Source organism: Gekko japonicus, unplaced genomic scaffold (assembly GCF_001447785.1).
Source record: "Gekko japonicus isolate JY-2015 unplaced genomic scaffold, Gekko_japonicus_V1.1 scaffold2210, whole genome shotgun sequence".
Taxonomy (NCBI): Eukaryota; Metazoa; Chordata; class Lepidosauria; order Squamata; family Gekkonidae; genus Gekko; species Gekko japonicus.
In genome coordinates, this window is record NW_015169243.1 from 114,986 (window position 1) to 125,312 (window position 10,327).

A 10,327-nucleotide genomic window follows, 5' to 3' on the forward strand; every position below is an offset into this window, starting at 1 on the left:
CCTCCTCTTCTTCTTCTTCTTCTTCTTCTTCTTCTTCTTCTTCTTCTTCTTCTTCTTCTTCTTCTTCTTCTTCCCTGGGAGTTAGGTTGCCAACCCCCCGGTGAGGCCTAGAGATCTTCCGCTGTTACAATGGATCTCCGGATGACCCAGATCAGTTCCCCTGGAGAAAATGGCTGCTCTGGGCTGTGGACTCTATGGTATTGTGCCCTGCTGAGGTCCCTCCCCTTCCCAAACCCCACCCTCCCCAGGCTCCACCCCCAAAATCTCCAGGTATTTTCCCACCCACAGCTGGTAGCCCTGCCTGGGAGTTAGCCCCACTGAGTAACTTCAGTAGGATCCTGAGTAGACCTGCTTAGGATTGTGCCGATAGAGCCCTCGAGAGGGAGTTCTGGGTTGTGTGTCTTGTGGGTAGGGCTGTCAGCTCTGGGTTGGGAAACTCCTGGAGATTTAGGGGGTGGAGCCTAAAGAGGATGGGTTTGGGGGAGGGGAGGGGACTCAGCATGGTCCAATGCCATAGAGGCCGTTTTTCTCCGGGGGAGCTGATCTTGATCATCTGGAAATCAATTGTAATACCAGGAAATTGCCAGGTGCCACCTGTCTTCCCCATTCAATTCCTTGTGAGCCCCTCGGCTTAGCATCTAATTTGTGATAGCCTCTAAAAAGCCTAGTGCAATCCCCAGCAACGTAATGACGTCACTTCCAGTTTCCACCAGAAGTGATGGACAACAGTGTGACAACAGTGTGCTTCTCCCCACACCTCTCAGAGCCTCTTGGCATGTCCTGGCAAACACAGTTCAGAGATTATTTGTGTTTGTGGGGCATTGTGTGTGGTGGTGGAGGGACGACGTTCTCGGGTTTTTTTAAAAAAATCACTCTCTTTCTCCAAAATGCCTTTCACTTTCTGAAAGGATCAAAGATTCTGAATAAAGTCCAGAAAGCCCTTCAAGAACCTGCTCACCTCACCTCACCTCACCTCCATTCCTTCCTTACCGTCTGACTCTCCCTTGTGCCATCCTGACTCCCCCCCCCCTTCCTTATTTGGTTTCCATTAATCTTCCCTCGGGTGGAGAGGCGGCCTGCGTTTTCAGATACTCTGTGCCTTAACGGTTTTGTTTTCTGCTAGCTCAGTCGCTCTTGTCTCTGAGGCCAGGCTGTAACATCGAGCTAATTCAGATGTACAGAAAAAGCAGGGCAGGTGGGGGGGGGGACCACATTCCAATGCTTAGCCCCCTCCCTTCCTCCCCCCTCCTGAAAAGCTGCTTTAGCTGGAAAGCTAACATATATCTTCTTTCCCACCCAGAAAGAAATCTCCCCCCCCGCCCTGTAGCTGTTCTCTGATGACTGTCCTGCACCACCAAATATAATGAATGTGTGCCCATATATTCCGACTCGAGCAGGCAGCTTGGTTTAAATAGGATAAGAGGCTCTTTCGAGTCGTGTAGCTCAATGGTAGCATTTTCAGGTCCCTTCAGAGAATGACAGTAAAGATGTCAAAATAAACAGGGATCTTGCACTTCACTCACTTGTCTTGCGTTACTGTTCATGCAACCAGTGTCAGGAACAGAACCTTGCACTTTAAAGACGGGCACATTTTTTAAATTCTAGTTTAAGCTTTCATGGATTAGAGCCCACTTCATCAGGTGCATGAGATGGTTCCCTCCTGACAGATGTATATCATATGTCTAGTTCCAAACCAGGACATAGAGTGCGGATTAATAAATTTTACGAAATGGAGTTGTGGACAGGTTAGGGTTGCCATGTTTCTACAGACCTGATGAAACCCCAAAGTTGCAGAACAATCTGAAATATTTTTTTTAAAATTGCAGGATTAACCCCGCCCCAAAATAATGGAAACAAGTGCTTGTAGCTTTAAGTAAACAATGCTTGCAGAGCTCTCAGTGGCCATCACGGAGGTTGCTATGCTACGGCTGAGCCTTCCAAGCCTTGGTTTCTGTAAAGCAAGGCCATGGGGGTAGCAGGGGTGGACGTAGATGTGACAGTGCTTGAAAGGGTACCATCCCGCTCTTCTGTCATGTCCACTGATGAAAGAGGACTCGCTGGGGACAGGCCCAGTGGCAAAGACTGGAGACTCAGTGCTCCCATCACTCACCCTGGTGTCAGCCACTGTGCATCTGGCTTTCAACCGGACGTGTCCCAGGGAGAAGTTGCCGAAAGGAGGGAAGGAAGGAAAACTGTTTTTTTTAATTTCCTACGTTGCTGTGGTTGTTGTTTCTCCTTATTTTCACTGCTTTCACCAGGGAGGGTTTCACAGCATTCATATGTCATACGACATGTGACATCATCTGTACATGGCTGAGATCCATATATAGGGTTGCCAGCCTCCAGGTGGGGCCTGGGGATCTCCTGCTTTTACAACTGATCTCCAGCTGACAGAGATCAGCTCCCCTGGAGGAAATGGCTGCTTGGAAGGGTGGGCTCTATGGCATTGGACCATGCTGAGTTCCCCTCCCCTCCCCAAATCCCACCCTCTCCCGGATCCACCCCCAAAGTCTCCAGGTCTTTTCCAACCCAGACCTGGCAACCCTATCCATATAACATGTGGAAATGCATTCTTTTTATGGGGGATAATGGGGCACGAGGAAAGAAAAATTGGGTTGGCTTCTTACCAAGGAGAGATGAAACCGAAATGTCTACGTTTGAATTGAACTGAGTAGCTTTTGAAATCTGGCCTTTCTAGAGTTGCCAACTCTGAGCTGGGAAATTCATGGGGGAATGGGGGGAGGCAGAGCCTGGGGACGGCAGGTTTGGAGAGAGGATGGCCCTCAGCAGGGTATGATACCACAGAGTCCCCTCGCCAGAGCAGCCTCTCTTTTTGCAGGGGAACGGATCTCTGTCATCTGCAGATAATAGAGATGATAGCAGAGGTCGATTCGGGGGGGATCGCAGTTCCCCCGGGTGAGGTGCGGGGGGCGGGGCACATGACGAAGCCCCGCCCCCCGCTTCCGGCCGCCCCGCTTCCGGCCCTCATTCAGCCAGGAGGAGGCAGGAAAAGAGGGAGGGTAAGTTGCTTCCTCCCCGCCTCTCCCCACCCCTGCCTGCCTGGGGCCAGGGAGGGCCTTGTCGGGGCTTCCTCGCACTCCCGCCGGCCTTGCAGGTCCACTGCCGGGCCCCTGATATCAGGGTGTGTGGCATATGCTAATGAGTTATGCTAATGAGTTCCCCTAGCTCTTTTTCTACGAAACGACCCCTGGATGATAGTTGTAATTTTGGAGATCTCCAGGCCCCACCTGGAAGCTGGCAACCCTAGCTGTTATCCCTATTATCCAGACAAGGAAGAGGAGAGCCTGTGGCTGTGTCTCTGGGACCAGAGTGTTGGAAATATATGTGTTGCCAGGTCTAAATTCAGTCATTATAGGGTTAGTGTGCTTACCTTGTGTGCTATTGTTTAGACTGACCTGGAAGGGAACCTGGCAGAAAGTCGATGGGAAGAAAGCCTGGGAAACTGGAGCCTGTTTACTAACAAATATTGGTTAATGCATTCAGGTGATTTCCTTCTAAGGGTCACGAAGAAAGCAGGATCTCCATTGTTGTAGACCGTGTGGTCAAAGTGTAAAGATGTAGTCTTAAGTGTTTGTTGTTTTGTAGATTTCCTGTGTACCCTTCCCTTTAGAAATAAAGATTTTTACATAGAAAGAAAATGCCTCCTCTCCAGTGAACAAAGATCCATTGCAAACTCTGAATATTTAACTATTTTTACCAGTTTTCCAACACAGAGCAGGTTCTGCACAGAGTCTTCCTGTGCATAACAATTAGGGTTGCCACCTCCCTAATGGGGATCGGGGTTCCCCCCGCTTTCAGGGGTTCCAAACTGCCGCTGGCCAGTGGGGGGAGCCCCACCCCAAAGAGCCCCATCGTACCCAACTTGTCGAGCACATCACACAGGGGCGCTCTAGCATTTGGCTAAAAACTCTGTGGTGACCATAGAGTTTTTGAGCAAATGCTAGAGTGTCCCCTGCATGACATGCCCAATGTGATGATGTCACTTCTGGGTGATGTCATTGTGGCACATGTGCTTGGCGCGCACACCAGAAGATCCTGGAGAACAGCCAGGATCCCTCCCTCTTTCCACACACACATTGTAGCCCGGATAAGAATCAGTTTCTCAGCTTTAGTGAACCTTTAAAAACTGCTGGGAAGATCCAGCGACAAATCTTCCAGCTTCACATCATCTGGTTTGATCCCAACTAAGTAGCAGCATTAATAATTAAGTAAATAGGAAGAGATCTCATGTATAAATTAGTGTCTTACCTGATAATGATGATGAAAAGAAAGCAGCTTACAGAGTTCCCCAGAGATGAAATTCTAGAAGATGGTGGACCCCACTGTTTCAATACTAGGCTTCCCAAGTCCCCCTGGGGGGCGGGGAAACCCCCGCCCCAGAGGCCCATTCCCCGTCGCCACCGGATCAGGCCCCCGGGGGAACTCCACCCCGACGTGCACGTCACCCGGAAGTGACGCAACCACACCAGGCACGCTGGGGGCGGGGCCACGGCAATCTGAGGGAAAACTCTATGGTTTTCCCTCATATGGCCATGGCCCCACCCCCAGCGTGCCTTCCATCGTCACATCACTTCCGGGTGACGTGCATGCAGCGAGTGCGCACTTTGTGCGCGCCCACACCAGACACCAGCTGGGAGCCCCCCACTCCGGTAGAAGATCGATTTGGCAACCCTATTCAATACTCATGAAATCTGCCTGTGGAAAATTAGCACATCAGGTAAGAGCTTACAGGCATTCTCCCTGGTATGCTGTTTTTTCTCATGCGGGGAGTTACTTTGGGAGGGCATTCAAACACACACAGCCCTATGGAAATGGTTCAAAGAGATGAGCAGGACAGACAAAAGGAAATACTTCTTTACAGAGAGAGAGAGATTAAAATCTGGGATTTGCTGCCAGAGGAAGTAGTGATGGACACAGGAATAAACAGCGTTAAAAGGAGGTTAGATAGATTCACGGAGGACAAGTCTATCAATGGCTATTAGCCATGGTGACTGAGGGGAACCTCCACACTAAGCCTCTGAGTACCAGAGCCAGGAGGCAACATGAGGGGAAGGCCTCGGGCTCTGCGCCCTGTTTTTTTGCTATCCAGAGGAACTGGTTGGCCTCTGTGTGAGACAGGATGCTGGACTAGACGGACCACTGGCCTGATCCAGCAGGGCTTTTCTTATTTACTTGTATTCACAGTGCCATCCTAGGCGGAGTTACACCCCTCTACACCTGTTGACTTAACTCTGCTTAGTATGGCACTGTGAAACATCCCTCTCAGACAGTGCCCATCGCAGTGGCTTCCGACATCTCACTCTGCAATTAGAAGGCAGAGCTGGGAATCCTCCTGTGGGTTCTCTGAAACATTTCCCTGGCTTCTGTGCATGTGAGGTGATTTATGGAAATGTTTAGCCGTTGCCTTTTTGTTTTGACAAGGGATCGAATAAATTTATCAGGCGGGATTCAAAGTCACACTTCAGATACAATCAGAAAGGAGACACTTTGGGAATTAATAACATCGTTTAGGATATCTGGGCAGCAGCAGATAAAAAAAGCAAGACTCTGTGCCTTTGAAGATCTTAAATGACAGACAAATATGAACCATTTCCTTTAGGCGTCATTACTGAGGGTATTCAAATATAAAGAGCCTTTTTCAGGTCCAAGTGGGGGAAAAGTAGGCTTGCCAAGTCCCCCCCGGGGGGCGTGCGGAAACCCCCGCCCCAGAGGCCAGGTCCCCACCGCCGGCAGATCGGGCCCCGGGGGGAATCCCACCCCGACGTGCACGTCACCCGGAAGTGACTTGATGATGCCAGGCACGCTGGGGGCGGGGCCACGGTCATCCAAGGGAAAACTCTATGGTTTTCCCTAGGATGGTTATGGATGGCCCCGACCCCAGCATGCTGCCATCGTCACGTCACTTCCAGGTGACGTGCATGCGGCGCATGCACGCTTTGTGCGTGCGCACACCAGACACTGGCCGGGAGCCCCCCGCTCTGGTAGAAGATCGACTTGGCAACCCTATTCAATACTCATGAAATCTGCATGTGGAAAATTAGCACATCAGGTAAGAGCTTACAGGCATTCTCCCTGGTATGCTATTTTTTCTCATGCGGGGAGTTACTTTGGGAGGGCACTGTTGTTAGCCTCCATTCAAACACACACAGCCCTTCTACGTATAGAAATGGTTCAAAGAGATGAGCAGGACAGACAAAAGGAAATACTTCTTTACAGAGAGAGAGCGATTAAAATGTGGGATTTGCTGCCAGAGGAAGTAGTGATGGACACAGGAATAAACAGCGTTAAAAGGAGGTTAGATAGATTCACGGAGGACAAGTCTATCAATGGCTATTAGCCATGGTGACTGAGGGGAACCTCCACACTAAGCCTCTGAGTACCAGAGCCAGGAGGCAACATGAGGGGAAGGCCTCGGGCTCTGTGCCCTGTCTTTTTGGCTATCCAGAGGAACTGGTTGGCCTCTGTGTGAGACAGAATGCTGGACTAGACGGACCACTGGCCTGATCCAGCAGGGCTCTTCTTATTTACTTGTATTCACAGTGCCATCCTAGGCAGAGTTACACCCTTCTACACCCGTTGACTTAACTCTGCTTAGGATGGCACTGTGAAACATCCCTCTCAGACAGTGCTTCCAAGGAAAAAAAACCCCCAAAGATGTTACATTTAAAATCTCATCTATGTGAGCCTAACATGTACGGAATAAGTCGCTGCGTCTGCCCCTGAGGAGTGGCACTGTACAGCAGGCCGGAAAACATCTCTGCTGAGGTTGTGTGTGTGTGAAACAAAAGAAGCGGGGGGGGGGCAAGCTTGCAACCTCATTAGGGAAATCTAATTGACTTCTTAGACGCTCAGCCTTCCAATATAATAGATCCCATACAGCTCTCCTGCCTCCCGTCCCTTGCAGGTTGTAAGACACAATGGATATCTCATGAATCCCTAATGTAATCTTGCGTTGGCTGCATTCAGTCGGAGGCAAAGGGCCTTCGAAAACTCCTTTGGCTGTCTGGTGATAATACAACACCCGTTATTTGTCCCAGTTTCAGTGGTATGCCCGGAGAGAGAGAGGGAAAAGTGGTCTGCAGGAACCATTCTTCATCTCTATTCCAGCTTTGTCTTATGCCTGCTTTACAATTCTTGGAACTCTAGAAAAAGTTTCCGAGGAAACCCAAGCAGTACACTTTGGTTCTTGTTCCATAAGATTGATTGCCTCAAATAACTGCGCTGTCGGAGGAGCTGTCCCTTTTCAGTACTTCAGATGTCAAAGAGAGCGCTCCTTATGAATTGAGATGCATATTACCCCTTTCATTTTCCCCAGCAAATTGTTTATGGCAGACTAGAGTCTGCTCTCCTTTTGGTCCCTTTTCGGAGCGGGGAGAAATATTTCATGAATCTCTTAATGTAATCTGTTGTCGGTGGCCTTCTGTCGAAGCCAAAGGTGCTTAGAAATCTGCAGAGGGGCCAAAATACCTGCATCTTTTGTGGAAATTAAAAAAGAAAGGGCTAACCTGGGGCTGAATTAAAGAGGCGGCTGTATCTGGCAAGGTACTGGTGCCGAACCGACGGAGAGTGGACGTAGCCTCATAAAAAGAAACTACACTGGAGTACCATTGATCAGCTCTTTGGCAAAGAAGGGCTGTTCAACTAATCCCATCCCCCGCCCCCAAACGGCTGATAAGAAGGATTCCAGTGTTGCTCACTTTACTGGGGTCCACTGTCCTGGCCCTTTGCACATTCAATTTCCCCTCCCAACTGTTACACCTACATGTGTACAAGTATGGTCCCTAAGTGGATTGGGGTAAACAAATCGTTTTAAAAACATGTTTTAATTTATCATGTGTATAAAGTGCCGTCAAGTCACCCCTGACTTATGGTGACCCCGTAGGGCTTTCAAGGCATGATACGTTCAGAGGCGGTTTGCCATGGCCTGCCTCTCAGTAGCAACCCTGGGCTTCCTTGGTGGTCTCCCATCCAAATACTAACTGGGACCGACCCTGCTTAGCTTTGGAGATCTGATGAGATCAGGCCAGCCTCTGCCATCCAGGTCAGGGCTTGAATGTATTAGTTGTTGTTGTTGTTGATGATGATGTAATTGTTGTTGTTGTTGTTATATTTGATTATTACTATGTTAATGTAATTATTACTCACAATATTGCTTCGGAAGCATATCTATCATGTCAGTTGCATGCTTTCTGGAGGAACAGTGGGAGGCAATGGGATAGATACATCTTGAATGACTGAAGGATTAGCAGTTCCACCAATTCCAGCTCATGCTTTATACTTGGCCAACACCTAAAGCAAAGCTGCTTTCACATGGTGACAATTCTACGCATAGCAATGGAGCGTCCACATGCCAGTTTATTGGCCTCATCCCCCCCATAGCCACTGTTTCTTCCTTCCCCCCATACATATATGCCAGTGGATAGCATTTCCCATCTTTTTAAAAATTGGAAATTGCCAGATTGCTATAGTACAATAATGATACCTTGCTCTGTTGCTGCAACCTGCTAACGCCTCTGAAGTCCCAGCTGAAGTCTCCAGTGCTTTTCATTATAGAGCTATAGTGTAATACCGCAATAAGGAAGCAGTGTTAAAGGAAGCATTACTGCATTATGGGCTTTCCCGTTTCTTCGAGGGTGTGTGTGTGTTCTGTTCTGCATATGTTTTGCTCCCTCTAGTGGCTGATTCAACATCAAACGGGTTTTTCCCAGTTTCCCTGCGAGAAATAAAATTGGGGGTAAAAACATGTTTGGTGTCGAATCGACCACTAGAGGGAGCAAAACACATGCAAAACAGGAAAAACCCCGAAGAAACAGGAACTTGACGACGAGTAAAATGAGAATGCAGAAAAGCCCAAGACCTCTAAGTGACAGTTTTATTCCGCCGTTCTCCCAAGGGGCTCAGGATCTACGTGGTCTCCCTTCCTTTAATTTAGCCTCGCAACATCTCTGTGAGGCAGGTTAGGCCGAGAGACTGCAGCTGGTCCAAGGGCACCCCAGTAGCTTCATAGTACAGTGGGGAGATGAGCCTCAGCCTCTCCAGTCGGAGCCTGATACTCAGTCCCTACACTGCAGCTACAGAGACTGCTGAGCCTACTAGCCCCAGTTTCATCTTTGTCCTTCCTCTCCTCTTCTGCAGGCCTTGAAGCCATCCAACCACGCCACCATCCAAAGCATCGTGAGAGCTGTGGGGGTCGTCTCTGGGATTCCCGAGCCGTGCTGCGTCCCGGACAAGATGTCCTCTCTCAGCATCTTATTCTTCGACGAAAACAAGAACGTGGTACTCAAAGTCTATCCCAACATGACAGTGGAGTCTTGCGCGTGCAGATAACACCCTCCCAGAGCCTACAGAGCCTTCTTGACATCTATTCTCGCGTCCCTGCTCGTTGACTTTTTTGCTTTATGGCTCCCCAGACACACACACACGCACACACTCGCAGCCCGTTTTGCGCCGCCAATGCATTTCATTCTCCAGAGTTTTCGAAACGAGTACGAATGAATGGAAGAGCAGAAGGCGAGAAGGAACAGACCCTTTACATTCCAGAAGATGGAAGGACCTGACCGTAATTTTCTTACTGTGAGGATATGATGGTGGGGAAAATATGAAAGACAGCAGCAGCACTAGTAACAAACTGTTTCTATTGCAAGATGTTCGTTGGGGGGAAATAAGACATCTGCAAAGCAAAGAACTTGATTGAGATGACTTGAAGGTTGTCCGGAGGACCCTTTCGGAGAAAGCTTTCTAAACCACCGGCATTGCTTGGGCTTTGCCCATTCTTCTAAAGACTCTCTTCTGGAGAGAGATTCATAAATGCATTATGTGCTTCTGCCTTAAGTTACTGGGAGATTCCTATGAAGTGCTAAATACATTATGTACTTAAGTGCCGTCAAGTTGCAACCAACTCACGGTGACCCTAAGAAAGGGCTTTCAAAACGAGTGAGAAGCAGAGGTGGTTTGCCATTGTCTTCCTCTGCAGAGTCTTCCTTGGTGGTCTCCTATCCAAGTACCGACCCTGCTAAGCTTCCAAGATTGGGCTATACCATGTTGCCTCCGCTCCTGAAATGCTAAAACAATGTAATCAAATATGGCTTTTCCTTGAAGCTTGCAAAATTCCAATTCTGAGACTTTCCCCCCATTGATATGGATCAAGATCTGTGTTATACTGACAGTGGCAGTGAACTCCTGGAATTCCATCCCTGTCTTCAGGACAGCAGAAGGGAGAGAGGAGGCAGAGCTACTGCCAACTGCTTTAGTAACCCTCTATTTGCCCTGTGTTCTGGCAGTAGAACCTTGTTTAACCATGACACTG

General features: G+C 49.0%; 1 protein-coding gene across 1 annotated transcript in view; it reads left to right on the top strand.

Moving 5' to 3' along the window:
* Positions 1–9,828, top strand: part of BMP3 (bone morphogenetic protein 3) — a 59,784-nt gene extending 49,956 nt beyond the window's left edge. The window contains exon 3 of the mRNA XM_015416469.1: positions 9,157–9,828. Within this exon, the coding sequence (XP_015271955.1) occupies positions 9,157–9,348 (192 nt within the window). The 3' untranslated portion in view covers positions 9,349–9,828. The remainder of the gene's footprint in view (positions 1–9,156) is intronic.
* Positions 9,829–10,327: the final 499 nt, after the last annotated feature.